Source organism: Protomyctophum parallelum (assembly GCF_964188405.1).
Source record: "Protomyctophum parallelum genome assembly, chromosome: 5".
NCBI classification, from domain to species: Eukaryota; Metazoa; Chordata; class Actinopteri; order Myctophiformes; family Myctophidae; genus Protomyctophum; species Protomyctophum parallelum.
In genome coordinates, this window is record NC_139702.1 from 15,653,295 (window position 1) to 15,672,964 (window position 19,670).

General features: G+C 48.4%; 1 protein-coding gene across 1 annotated transcript in view; it reads left to right on the top strand.

The window, feature by feature from the left end:
* The window catches only part of LOC310858630 (spectrin beta chain, non-erythrocytic 1-like), a 73,371-nt gene that overhangs the window by 38,266 nt on the left and 15,435 nt on the right, over window positions 1-19,670 (top strand). Inside the window, exons 23-38 of the mRNA XM_083764823.1 lie at window positions 1,200-1,403; window positions 2,410-2,625; window positions 3,614-3,816; window positions 6,076-6,166; window positions 7,259-7,393; window positions 8,549-8,659; window positions 9,483-9,635; window positions 10,801-11,064; window positions 12,474-12,563; window positions 12,855-13,052; window positions 14,418-14,516; window positions 15,830-15,960; window positions 16,385-16,589; window positions 17,113-17,403; window positions 18,272-18,355; window positions 18,931-19,175. Of these exons, the coding sequence (XP_083620949.1) occupies window positions 1,200-1,403; window positions 2,410-2,625; window positions 3,614-3,816; window positions 6,076-6,166; window positions 7,259-7,393; window positions 8,549-8,659; window positions 9,483-9,635; window positions 10,801-11,064; window positions 12,474-12,563; window positions 12,855-13,052; window positions 14,418-14,516; window positions 15,830-15,960; window positions 16,385-16,589; window positions 17,113-17,403; window positions 18,272-18,355; window positions 18,931-19,175 (2,720 nt within the window). The remainder of the gene's footprint in view (window positions 1-1,199; window positions 1,404-2,409; window positions 2,626-3,613; window positions 3,817-6,075; window positions 6,167-7,258; window positions 7,394-8,548; window positions 8,660-9,482; window positions 9,636-10,800; window positions 11,065-12,473; window positions 12,564-12,854; window positions 13,053-14,417; window positions 14,517-15,829; window positions 15,961-16,384; window positions 16,590-17,112; window positions 17,404-18,271; window positions 18,356-18,930; window positions 19,176-19,670) is intronic.

Sequence of the window (19,670 nt, forward strand, 5' to 3'; positions counted from 1 at the left end):
TGTGACAAGTCATTTTTACAGCTAAATGTGACCAAAACTAAAGACATGATCATCAGCTTTAGACGGACTCCTCGCAGTCCTGCTCCTACACTCATTAAGGGCACATAGATTGAAGTGCCCTTATTGAATCTGTTCTCATGTTGTTGAATGGTTGCCTGGTACGGTAATCTGACCCTAGCAAACAAGAACGGGCTCAGCAGCCTCGTCAAATTGTCCAGTAAGATTTCTGGGAGAACCCAAAAAGCCCAACTTATAGATCTGTACAAGAGGCAGATGCTTAAGAGAACCTCCTCCCTCCTGGAGGTATCGGATCACCCACTTCGGTCTGAGTTTGAACTGTTGCCCTCAGGTCGTCGGCTGAGGGTGTTCCGCCACAAAGACTAATCGGTTCAATCGGTTCAGTGGACAAGAGATCCACTATAAGTCATTTTACTCTTGGTTGCCCTCACGCCAGGGCTCCACTGGGCGCGTCTGCGGCGCGTCTGCGTCGCGTCTCCTTCAGTGTCGGGAATGTGCCCTTTTAATCAATGGAGGGTGGCTCCACTGCCCGCGTTGCGTCGCGTCTCCGTCACCATAAAATTGAACCGGTTCGTTTTTTGACGCACGCACGCGTGACGCAACGCGCCCAGTGGAGCCCTGGCGTCAGGCTGCCCTCAGGCTGAAAATAGCTGATCTACAAGCTCACAACTTGTGAGCTTGTAGATCGGCTATTTTCAGCAAGTGTAAAAACACTCATTACGACGGCATCAAGGCCCACCAAAACACATTTTAGTCGACTAAATCACCTGTAGATTTAGTCGACTAAAATCTTATGACATTTAGTCGACTAAAACTAGACTAACACTAAGGCATTTCCAGGTGACTAAAATGTGACTAAAACTAAATGAAGTTTCAGTCCAAAGACTATGACTAAACTAAAATAGAAATTTGCTGCCAAAACCAACACTGCTTGCTACTACTGTATGTCATGAATTCTCTGTCTCTAGTGCCCTGTTCTTAGTTCTTAGTCCTGTATTGAATGTTGTCGTTGTGTGTATTTTGTGTGTATTTTTACTATGATCTGGCTGAAAACCAATTTCCCGCAAGGGACAATAAAGCTAACCTTGAACCTTGAAGGACCGCGAGGCCTCCCTAGGAGAGTCCAGTACAGTTATTATAATAGTAATAATCCTACTGTACATGGCTGTGTGTTTCTCCAGACTACGCTGAAGGACCGCGAGGCCTCTCTGGGAGAGTCCAGTAAGCTGCAGCAGTTCCTCAGGGAGTTGGACCACTTCCAGTCCTGGTTGTCTCGGACGCAGACGGCCGTGGCCTCGGAGGACCGGCCCAACACCCTGGCCGAGGCCCAGAGGCTGCTGACCCAGACCCAGGACATCCAGGCGGAGATCCGGAACTATGAGCAGGTACTGTAGACCCAGGACAGGTTCTGTAGACCAAGAACTATGAGCAGGTTCTGTAGACCCAGAACTATGAGCAGGTACTGTAGACCCAGAACAGGTTCTTTAGACCAAGAACTATGAGCAGGTTCTGTAGACCCAGAACTATGAGCAGGTTCTGTAGACCCAGAGCAGGTTCTGTAGACCAAGAACAGGTTCTGTAGACCAAGAACTATGAGCAGGTTCTGTAGACCCAGAACTATGAGCAGGTTCTGTAGACCCAGAGCAGGTTCTGTAGACCCAGAACAGGTTCTGTAGACCCAGAACAGGTTCTGTAGACCCAGAGCAGGTTCTGTAGACCAAGAACAGGTTCTGTAGACCAAGAACTATGAGCAGGTTCTGTAGACCCAGAACTATGAGCAGGTTCTGTAGACCCAGAGCAGGTTCTGTAGACCCAGAGCAGGTTCTGTAGACCCAGAACAGGTTCTGTAGACCCAGAGCAGGTTCTGTAGACCCAGACGGAGGACATCCAGGCGGAGATCCGGAACTATGAGCAGGTTCTGTAGACCCAGAACAGGTTCTGTAGACCCAGAACTATGAGCAGGTTCTGTAGACCCAGAGCAGATTCTGTAGACCCAGAGCAGGTTCTGTAGACCCAGAACTATGAGCAGGTTCTGTAGACCCAGAACTATGAGCAGGTTCTGTAGACCCAGAACAGGTTCTGTAGACCCAGAACTATGAGCAGGTTCTGTAGACCCAGAACAGGTTCTGTAGACCCAGAACTACGAGCAGGTTCTGTAGACCCAGAACAGGTTCTGTAGACCCAGAACTATGAGCAGGTACTGTAGACCCAGAACAGGTTCTGTAGACCCAGACGGAGGACATCCAGGCAGAGATATGGAACTATGTTTCCAGGACTTGCCCCATGGGACGATGCGTGCCATGGGCCAAGAGGTCATTATATTCCTTGTTTCCAGGACTACCGTGCGATGCGTGCCATGGGCCAGGAGGTCACTATATTCCTTGTTTCCAGGACTACCGTGCGATGCGTGCCATGGGCCAGGAGGTCACCCAGGGCCAGACGGATGTGCAGCACATGTTCCTGCGTCAGAGGCTGGAGGCTCTGGACACCGGCTGGGAGGAGCTGGCCAGGATGTGGGAGAACCGACACCTCCTCCTCACGCAGTCCCACGCCTACCAGACCTTCCTGAGGGACGGGAGGCAGGCGGAGGCCTTCCTCAACAACCAGGTAGGAGAACCAGACCTTCCTGAGGGACGGGAGGCAGGCGGAGGCCTTCCTCAACAACCAGGTAGGAGAACCAGACCTTCCTGAGGGACGGGAGGCAGGCGGAGGTAACGCCCAGCGCTCAGGACGGAGTTCTACGTTCTATCAATTAGTATCACCCAATCAGGACGGAGTTCTCTGTTAAATCAATTAGTAACGCCCAATCAGGACGGAGATTGATAAAAAGGACGGAGATTATTGATATCAAAACCGATCGTATCGCTCCACAGGCTGGGAGCGTCTGTTGCTCCACAGGCTGGGAGCGTCTGTTGCTCCACAGGCTGGGAGCGTCTGTTGCTCTCCCAGCGCATTTTAGCCGACGAGACCGAAAATCTTAAAACGTGAATAACTCTTTTTTTGTTTTTTTTAAGATATTTTATTGTTTTTCGGTCCCGTCGCTAGTCGCGTTAGAATGAACCCATTATGCTTCCTCCTTCTGGACGCAGAGCCCACCGCAGACTGCCGAGCCCATTTCAACGTAGCACACGCTGGACTCACATCCTGTCTGGGTGTCCATCTTTAATGCAAAATAAATCATGTCAATGCTAGCGAGCTAAAATGAAGCCAGCGTTATGGGAAACTCTAACATCATTCAAGTGGTAAATAAAATGTGAAACACGTCCTCTGTTGAGAAAACAAGACGATATGTTGACAAAGACACTCCATACATTAGGAAACATGTTTTTATTCTGTCTGTCCGTCTGTCCGTCTGTCCGTCCGTCTGTCTGTCTGTCTGTCTGTCTGTCTGTCTGTCTGTCTGTCTGTCTGTCTGTCTGTCTGTCTGTCTGTCTGTCTGTCTGTCTGTCTGTCTGTCTGTCTGTCTGTCTGTCTGTCTGTCTGTCTGTCTGTCTGTCTGTCTGTCTGTCTGTCTGTCTGTCTGTCTGTCTGTCTGTCTGTCTGTCTGTCTGTCTGTCTGTCTGTCTGTCTCTATAACTGTCTGCCCCTCCACCAGGAGTACCTCCTGGCGCACACCGACATGCCGTCGACACTAGAGGGCGCCGAGGCGTCCATCAAGAAGCAGGAGGACTTCATGACCACCATGGACCACAACGAGGAGAAGATCAACGCCGTGTTGGAGGACGGACGCAGGCTGGCGGCCGACGAGAACCTCTACGCCCCGAGCATCCTGGAGAGGACACAGTCTATGGATGAGAGGTGAGGAACATCCTGGAGAGGACACAGTCTATGGATGAGAGGTGAGGAACATCCTGGAGAGGACACAGTCTATGGATGAGAGGTGAGTCTACGCCCCCAGCATCCTGGAGAGGACACGGTCTATGGATGAGAGGTGAGTCTACGCCCCGAGCATCCTGGAGAGGACACGGTCTATGGATGAGAGGTGAGAGAACAATGACTAGGGATGGAGATGGTTCATTTGTATTGATAACGATCAGCGTATCGATCAGGCTCATCAAGCCGGGTTCCTATCGAGCATTTTTTTTTTTTTATTATTTTGTGGAAAGACGGGAGACGACAACACATCCTGAACAGAACCAGTATCTTTTACTAGAGCCTTCAAATACGGTACTTTTCTAACAGACGGCAATTGACCTTTTTTCCAATAAAACAATATTAAAGAAACTGTTTTAGGGGCGATTCACACTATGGTCGCGGGTGCGCACTCCACTTGGCAGATGTTGTGGTAGTGTAAATGATGCGTACCGTTCCCGGGAGCGGATCGCCCAACCGTACCCGGGACCGCATGGGGGGAGGGTCTCTGGACCGTTGAAGTGTATTCAGATACGGATCGTTCCAATGTGAATGCATGCGTACCTATAATAATAATAATTTTTATTTATAACGCACTTTACATTTGAAACAAATCTCAAAGTGCTACAGGCAGAAAAATGTGAAATACAAATAAAAATAAGAATAAAAATAAAACGGTTAAAAACAGCACACAACAGCTTAAAAGTCCGACTGGGCAAATGCCTTACTAAAGAGGAAGGTCTTTAGTCCCTTTTTAAAAGCGTCCACGGACTGTGGTGCTCTCAGGTGGTCGGGGAGGGCGTTCCACAGCCGAGGGGCAGCTGAGCAGAAGGCCCGGTCCCCCATGGTGCGGAGTTTGGTTCTAGTGCATTTGAGTGTGTTTGATGTACCGGAGCGGAGGGAGCGGGTGGAGGCTGGGGGTTCAAGGAGTTCCTTTAAGTAGGGGGGGGCGTTGCTGTGGATGCATTGATGGGTGAGGAGGCAGACCTTGTATTCAATCCTGAAGGAGACGGGGAGCCAGTGAAGGGAGTGGAGTATGGGTGTGATGTGGTCGTATTTTCGCACTCTCACCAGGATCCTAGCAGCACTGTTCTGTTCTGTACTGGAGCCTCTGGATGCTCTTGCTAGGGATCCCGGTGAGAAGTGCGTTACAGTAGTCGAGCCTTGAGGAGACAAAGGCGTGGACGAGTTTTTCTGCATCAGGGAGGGTGAGTGTGGGGCGGAGTCTGGCTATGTGTTGTTGTACAGGTCGACTGATTCAGTGGCTGATGAGGGGGTTGCAGAGGAGAGGTGATGAAGGTCCAGGGCTATGGCGTCCGGGTTGATGTTTTTGATGTTTCTGAAGTGAATTTGGCGTTTTGGCTTATTGTGGGGGGAGGGGAATAGCAGCTCCATAGAGATGACTCTGTGGTCAGACACACCCATCTCATACACCTGCAGCTAAAGAAGGAAGTGGACTGTTTTTTTGTTAAAGAACGTGACATAATCTCTAGTCGACGAGCCAAGCGTCAACAAAAAAAACACAGCCGCTGCACGATGCGCAACACCAGCACATTTCTCAACGGCGCTCGTCTCCTGTTGAATCTGCGTATACGCGCAGCACCGCAGTACGCGCTGATCTTATTCTGCGGACTACACGTGGCTCTTGGGCTTTGCTTGGCACAGTTTCCAAAGTTAAACAAAATAACAATAATGCTAAATTAGAATCCATAGCAAACTAATACACTGGAGCACAGAACTGACTGACACAGTGAATAGCAGGCAGGCTGACAGTGAAGTAGTATAACGGCAAAAAGCGAAAGAGGCAATGCAATTCAGTGTGTCTGGATTTATTTGAGACAATGTCGCACAGTTGATGGTCAGTGTCCGTGCGCGCCAGCCATCAAGCACACAGTCATCTGGAGGATTCAAGTGTGTTATGCAAGTGTACCCGGGTGCGCTGTTGAATCTCGGGTAATGTGAATCATGGCCATCGGGGACCAGGCAACCGTATTCGGAAACGGTTCCAATGAAACGGATTCAGTCCGTCTCAGTGTGAATTGCCTATTAGAAGGACATGTTTGTGCCATAGTTTAGATGGAGCCAGGAGAGGACTGACCGTACCGTCATTCAGTGGGGAAACTGCACACGCTGAATAACCTGACAGTGATGTCATTACAGAGAGGTTGATGATGTCATAGTGATGTAACAATGATGTCATTACAGACACAAGAAGAACAGAGAGGGCGCTGTTGAGCTGCTGATGAAACTGAAAGACAACAGAGACTTACAGAGGTTCTTACAGGACTCACAGGAGGTACGCACGCACGCACACACACACACACACACACACACACACACACACACGCATACACACACACACACACACAGACACACGCACACACACACACAGACACACACGCATACACACACACACACAGACACACGCACACACACACACAGACACACACGCATACACACACACACACAGACACACGCACACACACACACACACAGACACACACGCATGCACGCACACACACACACACGCATACACACACACACACACACACACACACACGCACGCACACACACACACACACAGACACACGCACGCACACACACAGACACACGCACACACACGCACGCACACAGACACACACGCACACAGAAACGCACACACACACACACACACACACACACGCATACACACACACACACACGCATACGCACAGACGCAAGCGCGCCTGTTTGGGTGATTCCCAACAGGAAATGACATTGAATGTTTCCCAATAGGCGCTCCCAGGCTTATCAAACGAGTGATGTTCTGTCTTCTGAGTGTTAGCTCTATCTCTACCACTAGCCTCTTGTACGACATATTATATTAATGTCATATTTAATATCTATCCAGTTATCAGGAACATTATATTAATGTCATATTTAATATCTCTCCAGTTATCAGGAACATATTATATTAACTCATTCTGAACAGGAACCCATTTTGGTGTTGGCATCATGTTATGCTTTAGCTATTGAAAAATAGCAGATCTACAAGCTCATAGCGCGCCACCGAGTGGCGCGCTATGAGCTTGTAGGTCTGCTATTTTTGAAAGATCGAAGAGCGACTGACATTTTTAGAATCTGATCTCAGGTCAGAATGGGTTAATCAGACCAGTGTGTGTCCAGTGGAAACCTCGTATGAATCTGATCTCAGGTCAGAATGGGTTAATGTCATATTTAATATCTCTCCAGTTATCAGGAACATATTATATTAATGTCATATTTAATATCCCTCCAGTTATCCCTGTGGATCAGTGAGAAGATGATGTCATATTTAATGTCTCTCCAGTTATCCCTGTGGATCAGTGAGAAGATGAACATATTATATTAATATTTAATATCTCTCCAGTTATCCCTGTGGATCAGTGAGAAGATGCTCCTGTCGTACGACGAGGGCAGGAACCTCCACAGCAAGTGGCTCAAACACCAGGCCTTCATGGCCGAGCTGAACAGCAACAAGGAATGGATGAGCAAGATAGACAAGGTATGGAGAGAGAGAGAGGAATGGATGAGAGACATAGAGAAGGTATGGAGAGAGAGAGAGAGAGGAATGGATGAGAGACATAGATAAGGTTTGGAGAGAGAGAGGAATGGATGAGCAAGATAGACAAGGTATGGAGAGAGATAGAGAGGAATGGATGAGAGACATAGACAAGGTTTGGAGAGAGAGAGGAATGGATGAGCAAGATAGACAAGGTATGGAGAGAGAGAGGAATGGATGAGAGACATAGACAAGGTTTGGAGAGAGAGAGGAATGGATGAACAAGATAGACAAGGTATGGAGAGAGAGAGGAATGGATGAGCAAGATAGACAAGGTATGGAGAGAGAGAGGAATGGATGAGCAAGATAGACAAGGTATGGAGAGAGAGAGGAATGGATGAGAGACATAGAGAAGGTATGGAGAGAGAGAGAGAGGAATGGATGAGAGACATAGATAAGGTTTGGAGAGAGAGAGGAATGGATGAGCAAGATAGACAAGGTATGGAGAGAGACAGAGAGGAATGGATGAGAGACATAGACAAGGTTTGGAGAGAGAGAGGAATGGATGAGCAAGATAGACAAGGTATGGAGAGAGAGAGAGGAATGGATGAGAGACATAGACAAGGTTTGGAGAGAGAGAGAGGAATGGATGAGAGACATAGACAAGGTTTGGAGAGAGAGAGGAATGGATGAGCAAGATAGACAAGGTATGGAGAGAGAGAGGAATGGATGAGAGACATAGACAAGGTTTGGAGAGAGAGAGGAATGGATGAGCAAGATAGACAAGGTATGGAGAGAGAGAGGAATGGATGAGCAAGATAGACAAGGTATGGAGAGAGAGGAATGGATGAGAGACATAGAGAAGGTATGGAGAGAGAGAGAGGAATGGATGAGCAAGATAGACAAGGTATGGAGAGAGAGAGAGGAATGGATGAGAGACATAGAGAATGTATGGAGAGAGAGAGAGGACTGGATGAGCAAGATAGACAAGGTATGGGGAGAGAGAGAGGAATGGATGAGAGACATAGAGAAGGTATGGAGAGAGAGAGAGGAATGGATGAGAGACATATAGATTGTATAGAGAGAGAGAGAGAGAGACTAGTGCACTACAGAGGTTCTGTGCTCTGTCTATGACCACTTCCTGTTTCCTGTCTCCAGGACGGCACGCTGCTGGTGTCGGAGAAACCCGACACCGAGGGCGTGGTCAGAGAGCAGCTGGCCCGCCTCCATGCCTTGTGGGCGGAGCTTGAGTCCACCACTCAGACCAAGGCAAGTGACGGCAAACCATTAGATTTCATTCGTTTTTTACTTTATTATTATTTATTTCCCACCACGGAGTAACCTCGCGGCTGTGTCGGTAGCAGGGGGGCAGTCAGACAATCGGGATTTCCTGAAAGTTTATATAATGGCCTGTTGTGGCGCTGTCATTGGGCCCAAAAAAACCCATAGCCCCATAGAAGTCCATGTATTTGGGCCCAACTTCACCTAGACTGTATTACCTTAATAAACATGGTCATGAATACTTTCTGCTTCCAGTCACTAGTTTAAAGTCTCATTTCTCATGTCATAATATTCTTTTTGGAAAATTATGGTCCCATTTATAAAAAAAATGACCATAAAGTCGCGCATGTTCTGAGGGGCGTGGCTACCGTTACAGTCTATGATCGGGATTCCCCACCCACTCGAGTCAAAATAAAAACCAACTAAGAAGAAGGGGGGAAGTCCCGCCTCGTTGTCTGGGCCAGCCAATGGGCCAGCTGGGCCCAAACGGATCTAGAAAGATGGTGACTTACAATTCAAGGACTGACAGGCTTCATTTTACGTTCATGTTAGACCCGGGGAACGCTTTGTCCATATATTTTACAGTCTATGGTCGGTAGGCCAATCAGAGGCAGGCGGGGCGTTACCATGTCTATGCTTGGACGTAGAAAAGATATACGCGAATCCAAAGGTCCAGTCTCTGTTATAAATGATGTGTCATGTGATGTGAATTAAAGGCCCAGTCTCTGTTATAAATGACCGTGTCATGTGATGTGAATTAAAGGCACAGTCCATGTTATAAATGACCGTGTCATGTGATGTTTCATTAAAGGCCCAGTCCCTGTTCGAGGCCAACAAGGCGGAGCTGTTCACCCAGAGCTGTGCCGACCTGGACCAGTGGCTGGGAGCTCTGGAAGGACAGATCACCTCTGAGGACCGCGGCAAGGACCTGACCTCCGTCAACATCCTGCTGAAGAGACAGCAGGTAATGACTAGGGCATTAAGCAACTAGTCGACTAGTAAATCCACTAGTCGACCTTGTTGGTACTAGTTGATTAGTTGATAAGGGAAAAGAAAGTTTATTTTTTATTTTTCAGATGGGGGTCAGCGGCCAATTACAGATATTCGTTAGGGTCCTTGACATGACACTTTTTGAGAACGACTCGCATAGAAACATGTTTTTATTTTTTTTGTTGTCATAGCTGGCTCTTGCTATGACAAACATCAGGAGCAGGAGACAGTCGAAAGTTGAACAACATGTGTGTTTATTAAATAATAGACCTATACAAAGAAACTAACAAGGGACTGCAGTACTGAACATAACTACTCTATGGGCTGTGTGGTCAGTAAGTCAGTGGTGTAAGTGTAGTGTACGGTGTATGGATGTGTGATACATGGTGTGGTGCATGTGGTGTAAGTGTAGTGTACGGTGTATGGATGTGTGATACATGGTGTGGTGCATGTGTGGATGGAAAGGATAATCAAACATGAATCATAGGAGGCATGGAGTCTCTGGGTCTCTGGGAGACACCGGGCCCAGGTGCTCTCCCATCAGCCATCGGGCCAATGCCCTACCCAGGCTCACCTTACAGGATGACAGTTAGGCAATAGGCAGGCACATCCACTACTCATCATGTGTGGGGCATCACATTAGAAGACATTTGTAGAACCGTCCTCGGGTCTAAATGTGTTGCCACACCTGCCAAACCACACCTGTACACATTGAGCCTGTCGTTATACCAACTACACATCTATCGTTCTTCCTGGAGATGGTGGAGAACCTATCGTTATACCAACTACACATCTATGGTTCCTCCTGTAGATATTGGAGATGGTGGAGAACCTGTCGTTATACCAACTACACATCTATGGTTCTTCCTGTAGATGTTGGAGATGGTGGAGAACCTGTCGTTATACCAACTACACATCTATGGTTCTTCCTGTAGATGTTGGAGATGGTGGAGAACCTGTCGTTATACCAACTACACATCTATGGTTCTTCCTGTAGATGTTGGAGATGTTATACCAACTACACATCTATGGTTCTTCCTGTAGATGTTGGAGATGTTTATACCAACTACACATCTATGGTTCTTCCTGTAGATGTTGAAGATGTTATACCAACTACACATCTATGGTTCTTCCTGTAGATGTTGGAGATGCAGGTGGAGGTCCGACAGAAGGAGGTGGTGGAGCTCCAGACTCTGTCCCAGGTGGTCTCCGAGGGTCCCGGGGGTCAGGAGGGGGGTCAGGAGGGTCAGGAGGTCGCGGGCGTGGAGGAGGTGGACGGCCGCAGGCGCCTGGAGGTGGAGCAGAAGTTCTGGGCTCTCCTGGAGCCTCTGAGGCGACGCAGGAGCATCCTGCTGGAGAGCAGAGAGCTGCACCAGTTCACCAGGGACGTGGAGGACCACATAGTACGTAACACACACACACACACACACACACACACACACACACACACACACACACACACACACGCACGCAGAAAGCAGCTGAACTGAAACTACTTCAAACAAGCATAATCAAACAGGCAGTGTGACCTGTGCGAGGTGAGAGAGAGAGAATGGCCTCAGCCAGCCTGCTTTTATACCCAAGGGGATAATTGGGACCAGGTGTGTCAATCCCCAAGACACACCTCAGCAGGCTTGCACTCTCCTCCTACACAGGGACAGAGAACAACAATTAGTCTCCAACTAAACCAACCCCACGGGATGGGTCATCACAACACACACACACACACACACACACACACACACACACTTTATCTTCTGCATTTGGAAGTGCTCGTTAGATATCACTCAACAGCCCATGTGTACCACCTGTTTAGAATTTGCACATAATGCAGGAGGTTGCTTTACTAAAAATCACAAAAAATCACACCTGTGTGAAGTAAGTGGTGCAACTCCGTGTGGGGTCCCCGGGGGGGGGGGTCCAGACCCACAGGAACGCACCCAGGGTGCCGGCCCGATTCCGGTGTTCCGGAGTTACCGTGTGGGGGTCCCTGTACTGTACTGTACTGGCACACCCGGAAGCATCATATACAGTTAATATGTGTGTTTGTGTGTGCGTTAGGTTGCGCACAGTTGAGGTTGCGGCAGGTCAACCATGCCATTTCCGTGCTCATACCCAGACACCCAGCCAGCCACCCACCCACACACACACATATAGTCACTTAAGGAAGTGGTTGCACCACTTAACACAATCCGTACTTTTGGCGGAATGCTCCGCCAAAAGGACTGTAATAACCTTCTGCTCGTGTCGGAATGCTCCGTCAGATTAGCTTTATTATTGACCGGATCGCGCATGCGCGCTGCCGTCCACCTCCCATTATACAGGCAGACTAAAAGCTGAATAACTCCTAATCTACGGAGCTCTCCATGGTTTGGTCAATTAGCGCGATTTTCGGAGGTCTTTGCTGATAATCCGGTGGTCTAGATGGAAACATTGGTGCTTTCTAGAGCAAGGATGGCTATATTTTAGCTCGCTAGTATTGACGCTATTTATTTAGCAAGATGGACGCCCACAACATCAGTTTCTGTGCTGCGTGCGCAACCTCTAAATCACCCCCACAGACCGTGGCAGTCAGAAGTTGGATTTGTGTCCAGCAGGTGGCAGTGAATTAAAAACGAAAATTGTCAAATATATGGTGGGCCCCTTTTAAAGTACTTTTTTCCACTGCCAATACTTACGTTTGTGTGTGTGTGTGTGTGTGTGTGTGTGTGTGTGTGTGTGTGTGTGTGTGCGTGTGCGTGTGCGTGTGCGTGTGCGTGTGCGTGTGCGTGTGCGTGTGCGTGTGCGTGTGCGTGTGCGTGTGCGTGTGCAGCTCTGGGTGGAGGAGAGGATTCCGGTTGCCATGTCAACGGACTACGGCAACAACCTGCAGACTGTCCAGCTGCTCATCAAGAAGAACCAGGTAGGATTGATTGATTGATTGATTGGTGCTGAACACTCAGACTCTGCAGGAGATCCAGTGCTAGATGATAGGTTTTCCCCTGGTGTTCTCCTGGTTTTCCCCAGACTCTGCAGAAGGAGATCCAGTGCTAGCTGATAGGTGTTCTCCTGGTTTTCTCCTGGTTTTCCCCAGACTCTGCAGAAGGAGATCCAGTGCTAGATGATAGGTGTTCTCCTGGTTTTCTCCTGGTTTTCCTCAGACTCTGCAGAAGGAGATCCAGGGCTAGCTGATAGGTGTTCTGGTTTTCCTCAGACTCTGCAGAAGGAGATCCAGGGCCACCAGCCTCGCGTCGATGACATCACAGAGAGGAGCAGAGCCCTGCTGAAGGAGGAGGAGGCGGGGCCAGAGGGGGCGGGGCATGGGGAGGTGATCCGCCAGCGATTGGCTAAGCTGGGCGCGCTGTGGGAGGAGCTACAGGAGGTTGTGGAGAAAAGGAACGCCCGGCTGCAGGTCAGGAACGTTTGTTTTTGTTTTTGTTTAGACCTGAGGCCGATTCTAAAAAAATGGCGTTTTCTTTTTTTTTTCTTTTTTTACTTCAAATATTTGTCCCACGTTTTTGTAACCCATTTTTCACCCCTGTGTCAATTATCTAATGTGATCCTGGGCTCTACACACCCTCCACCAACCTGGGGAGAGCAACGGACTTGAACTCATGCTTCCTTCATGCCTGAGTGTCCAAGTTGCTCCATTTACACCTGACAGAATGGCGTTTTCTGAAAGATCCGTGTTTCTATGTCAGTGGTGCTCAACCTTTTTCATGTCAAGGACCCCTAGAATTATCTGTATTTGGCCACCGACCCCCATCTGAAAATATGTTGTTCCAGGGGACCCCCCAGAAGCAAAGATCTACAAGCTCATAGCGCAGCACTCTGTGCCGCGCTATGAGCTTGTATATCTGCTATTTTTCAATAGCAAGTATAACATAATGCTTAAAACACCAAAAGGGGTTCCCGCCCAGAATGGGGAGTGCAGTGCCCAGAGATCTCCATGTGGGACACAGACAGACAGACAGATACAGAGATCTCCATGTGGGACACAGACAGACAGACAGACAGACACAGAGATCTCCATGTGGGACACAGACAGACAGACAGATACAGAGATCTCCATGTGGGAAACAGACAGACAGACAGACAGACAGATACAGAGATCTCCATGTGGGACACAGACAGACAGACAGACAGATACAGAGATCTCCATGTGGGACACAGACAGACAGACAGACAGATACAGAGATCTCCATGTGGGACACAGACAGACAGACAGACAGACAGACAGACAGACAGACAGACAGACAGACAGACAGACAGACAGACAGACAGACAGACAGACAGACAGATACAGAGATCTCCATGTGGGACACAGACAGACAGACAGACACAAAGATCTCCATGTGGGACACAGACAGACAGACAGACAGACAGTTAAAACGGTGCTATGACAAGTTGCCAATGGGTATTATTAGGTTCCCAAGTTGCATCGTTCTCCAGTAGGCCGGTGGCCGGCGGGCACGTACGGGTCTAAAATGGTAAATGGTGCATTTTATATAGCGCCTTTATCCAAGGCGCTTTACAGAGATTGTGCATTACATTCACCCATTCACACACACATTCATACACCGATGGCAGCGGAAACCATGCAAGGCACCAACTAGCACATCGGGAGCAATTAGGGGTTCAGTGTCTTGCTCAAGGACACTTCGACAGTAACTCTGGGGGAGCCCGGGTTCGAACATCCAGGCACTCTACCCCTGAGCCACCGCCGCCCCGGTCTACTTCTCCTAACTAGAATGTAACGACCCTCTCTCGACACTAGGTGGCGCTCCATGCCCAGCAGTATTACTTTGACGCTGCCGAGGCTGAATCCTGGATGAGCGAACAGGAGCTGTACATGATGTCAGAGGAGAAGGCCAAGGTAATCTGATTACATGAAATCTGTTATCTAAGGTAATCTGATTACATGTAATGTGTTATCTAAGGTAATCTGATTACATGGAATCTGTTATCTATGCATGATGTCTGAGGAGAAGGCCAAGGTAATCTGACTACATGTAATCTGTTAACCAAGGTAATCTGATTGACACTAGAGGTGATTATTTGTATTTAATACTTTATTATGTGTCATCAACTTTAACACCCCGAACGCCCGGGGGTATTTAGGACCAATCAGAACGCCTGGGGGTATTTAGGACCAATCAGAATGCCCGGGGTTATTTAGGACCAATCAGAACGCCGGGGGGTATTTAGGACCATCCAATCAGAGCACCCAGCGGTTTGCCGGTTTGCCGAGCACATTTAGCGACGCACCAGGCGCCATCTTGGACGTGGCTGAAGTCGCTAGATGTAGCCAAAACACACCCGAGGCGATCGACAACAACGGGAGGTATGATTCATTCTATCGCGACTAGCGACGGGACCGCGGTGGGCCGTCTGACACATGATCTTTGCTTAGAATTGGATGGAATGATTTACATCAAGAGCTATTCACGTTTTAAGATTTTCAATCTGATCCGCTAAAATGGTGGGGGGGGGGGGGGGGGGGGGATTTTCAATGTCGTCCCAACCGGAAGATAACATTGAATGTTGCCCAACAGGCGTGGAGCCTGTGGAGCGATGCGATCGGTTTTGTTATCAATAAAGTTCCGTCCTGTGATTAATCTCCGTCCTGAGCGCTGGGCGTTACTAATTGATATTAATTAATATTAATTAATCTTCGTCCTGAGAGTTGGGCGTTACTAATTGATATTAATTAATATTAATTAATCTCCGTCCTGAGAGCTGGGCCTTACTAACACCTCTGTTTTTGCCGCTTTAACCACTTGGTAGCTAAAGAGAAAGCTGGGTAATCTATCTAAAGGTAGAAGTATAGTGTGTTTTGTTCATTTGAATAGTGTGGCCCCCTCACACTCCCCTTGTGTGTGTGTGTGTGTGTGTGTGTGTGTGTGTGTGTGTGTGTGTGTGTGTGTGTGTGTGTGCGTGTGCGTGTGCGTGTGCGCAGGCATGCCCAAGCCGAGAGCTAAGGCATCGGCAAAATTCTGTTCAGTGTCTGCAATAATTGGCAGTTGCCATATATGGAGAAGGCGATGCTTTCTGTACCCGTGATCTGTATCTGAAGCACTTGTTGTAGAGTTTTCTCAAGTTTGCGCATCCACTATTGTTTGTGTTCAAGAAATTTCTTGTAAAATGTGAATACAAATAAAGATGTTAAATGTGTGTGTGTGTGTGTAGGATGAACTCAGCGCGGTCTCCGCTGTAAAGAAACATCAGATCGTTGAGCAGTGCGTCGAGGATTATGCCGAAACCGTCCATCAGATCTCACAGACCAGCCGCGGGCTGACGGCCAAGGAGCACCCTGACAGGTACAATATGAACACTCTGGGTACAATATGAACCCTCTGGGTACAATATGAACCCACACGTCCCAGAGACTCACTCCCAGTCTTCCACCGTAGTCTGAAAACCCACCTCTTTCAGACTCCATTTTAGCCCGTAAACTTGACGACTTCATGTAACTTAGATAGCATTGACAGATGTTAGGTTCTTTTAGCTTGTTTATGATGACTAGTTCCATGTATTTGATGTATTACCATGTGTGCTGTTCTTGCTTTACTGTAAATCGCTCTGGATTAATAGTGTCGTGTGTGTGTGTGTGTGTGTGTGTGTGTGTGTGTGTGTGTGTGTGTGTGTGTGTGTGTGTGTGTGTGTGTGTGTGTGTGTGTGTGTGTGTGTGTGTGTGTGTGTGTGTGTGTGTGTGTGTGTTGTGCGCGTGTTGTGCGCTCACAGCGAGCGCATTGGCCTCCGTCAGTCTCAGGTGGACAAGCTCTACGCGGGGTTAAAGGACCTGACGGAGGAGAGGCGGGGCCGGCTGGACGAGAGGCTCCGCCTCTTCCTGTTGAACCGGGAGGTGGACGACCTGGAGCAGTGGATCGCAGAGCGGGAGGTCGTGGCGGGGTCGCACGAGCTGGGCCAGGACTACGAACATGTCACGGTGAGTTTATATGACTACAAACATGTCACGGTGAGTTTATAGGACTACGAACATGTCACGGTGAGTTTATAGGACTACAAACATGTCACTTTGAGTCTAGGAATACAAACATGTCACTGTGAGTGTATAGGACTACAAACATGTCACGGTGAGTTTATAAGACTACAAACATGTCACTGTGAGTTTATAGGACTACAAACATGTCACTGAGAGTTTATAGGACTACAAACATGTCACTGTGAGTCTAGGACTACAAACATGTCACCCCCATGTAGTAATAATAATAATAATAATAATAATAATGTATTCCCAGATGCTTCAGGGAGTTCAGGGAGTTATCCAGGGACCATCATATTAATAATAGTAATAATAATAGTAGTAGTAATGTATTCCCAGATGCTCCAGGAGAGATTCAAGCAGTTCTCCAGGGACCATAATATTAATAATAGTAATAATATTAATAATAGTAATAATAATAATAGTAATAATAGTAATAGTAATAGTAATAATAATGTATTCCCAGATGCTCCAGGAGAGGTTCAAGGAGTTCTCCCGGGACACGGGGTCCATCGGTCAGGAGAGGGTGGACGGGGTCAACCGCCAGGCCGACGACCTCATCAACGCGGGACACGGCGACGCGGCCACCGTGGCGGAGTGGAAGGACGGCCTTAACGAGGCGTGGGCGGAGCTCCTGGAGTTGATTGACACGCGGACGCAGATCCTGGCCGCCTCCCACGAGCTGCACAAGTTCTACCACGACGCCAAGGAGATACTGGCGCGCATCGTGGAGAAAACTAACAAGATACCCGAAGAGGTAAACACCGTTAACACTTTCAGCGCCCCCTGCTGTTCGTTTCATTTCAGCTATATCCCCTATATAGGCGCCATTCTATTACCGTCAATACAGCCCAATTCAACGAGTAGAGGCGCAAACACTTTTTCGAGCAGCAGCCGACATGTCTTGGGTTTCACAACAAGCGCTGACATGGCTGGGGCGATGCGATCAGAAATCACTGTTTACATCTGAACGCCGGGCGGTTTGGACTAAAACAACAACTTTGGAGTATTTGTCGGGGAAAACAAGCAACAAAGAAACGACACTCAGTGGATCCTTATGGGAGGCACGCGCATTGTTCCTCACGATGGGAAGAACGTAGGCGCTGTCTAGCACCAGGAGGACACAACCTGACCTGCCCTGGTGGACACCTGTCCTATTATAGCGCCACCAGGAGGCCACAACCTGACCTGCCCTGGTGGAGCCCTGTCCTATTATAGCGCCACCAGGAGGCCACAACCTGACCTGGCCTGGTGGAGACCTGTCCTATTATAGCGCCACCAGGAGGCCACAACCTGACCTGCCCTGTTGGAGACCTGTCCTATTATAGCGCCACCAGGAGGCCACAACCTGACCTGCCCTGGTGGAGACCTGTCCTATTATAGCACCACCAGGAGGCCACAACCTGACCCTCCCTGGTGGAGACCTGTCCTATTATAGCGCCACCAGGAGGCCCAGAGGGGAACTTCATCTAGTTGTTACTGCTGTGAGACCCGGATGTTAAAATGGAGTGATTTTAATGGCAGCCAGCAGTACACAGATTGAACACTAGATGGAGTGTTAACTGTACAGGTTCATATTATGATGTCATTAATATTATGATGTCATTAATATTATGATCATCTAGGTTGGGCGTGACCAGAACACTGTGGAGACTCTGCAGAGAATGCACACCACCTTCCAACACGACATCCAGGGTCTGGGCACGCACGTACGTACACACACACGCACGCACGCACAGACTCTCACACGCACATATATAGAGGGAACACAAGCATGTGTAATATGTATTATGATTAACAATGTGTTTTTAATGACAATGTTTCGGGTGCGTTGGGAGGATGTCAGTTGGGAGCCATGTCAAGTATTTAAACGTGATAACATGCTAACAGGTGTGTCATACATTTAAACATGCTAACGTGCTAACAGGTGTGTCATGTATTTAAACATGCTAACGTGCTAACAGGTGCGTCATATATTTAAACATGCTAACGTGCTAACAGGTGTGTCATGTATTTAAACATGCTACCGTGCTAACAGGTGCGTCATGTATTTAAACGTGCTAATGTGCCAACAGGTGTGTCATATATTTAAACATGCTAACATGCTAACAGGTGTGTCATGTATTTAAACGTGCTAATGTGCTATCGTGCTAACAGGTGCGTCATGTGTTTAAACGTGCTATTGTGCTAACGTGCTAACAGGTGCGTCATGTATTTAAACATGCTAACGTGCTAACAGGTGCGTCATGTATTTAAACGTGCTAATGTGCTAACGTGCTAACAGGTGCGCCAGCTACAGGAGGACGCGGCGCGACTGCAGTCGGCTTACGCCGGCGACAAGGCGGACGACATCGCGCGGCGCGAGGGGGAGGTGCTTCAGGCCTGGGCCGGCCTATTGGAGGCCTGCGAGGGACGCAGGCTCCGCCTCCTGGAGACCAGCGACAAGTTCCGCTTCTACAGCATGGTGCGCGACCTGATGCTGTGGATGGAGGACGTAGTACGCCTAATAGAGGGGCAGGAGAAACCCAGGTAATACACCTAATAGAGGGCAGGGGAAACCCAGGTAATACACCTAATAGAGGGGCAGGGGAAACCCAGGTAATATACCTAATAGAGGGGCAGGATAAACCCAGGTAATACACCTAAAAGAGGGGCAGGAGAAACCCAGGTAATTCACCTAATAGAGGGGCAGGAGAAACCCAGGTAATACACCTAATAGAGGGGCAGGAGAAACCCAGGTAATACACCTAATAGAGGGGCAGTATAAACCCAGGTAATACACCTAATAGAGGGGCGGGAGAAACCCAGGTAATACACCTAATAGAAGGGCAGGAGAAACCCAGGTAATACACCTAATAGAGGGGCAGGAGAAACCCATTTAATACTCCTAATAGAAACCCAGGTAATACACCTAATAGAGGGGCAGGAGAAACCCATTTAATACTCCTAATATAAACCCAGGTAATACACCTAATAGAGGGGCAGGAGAAACCCATTTAATACTCCTAATATAAACCCAGGTAA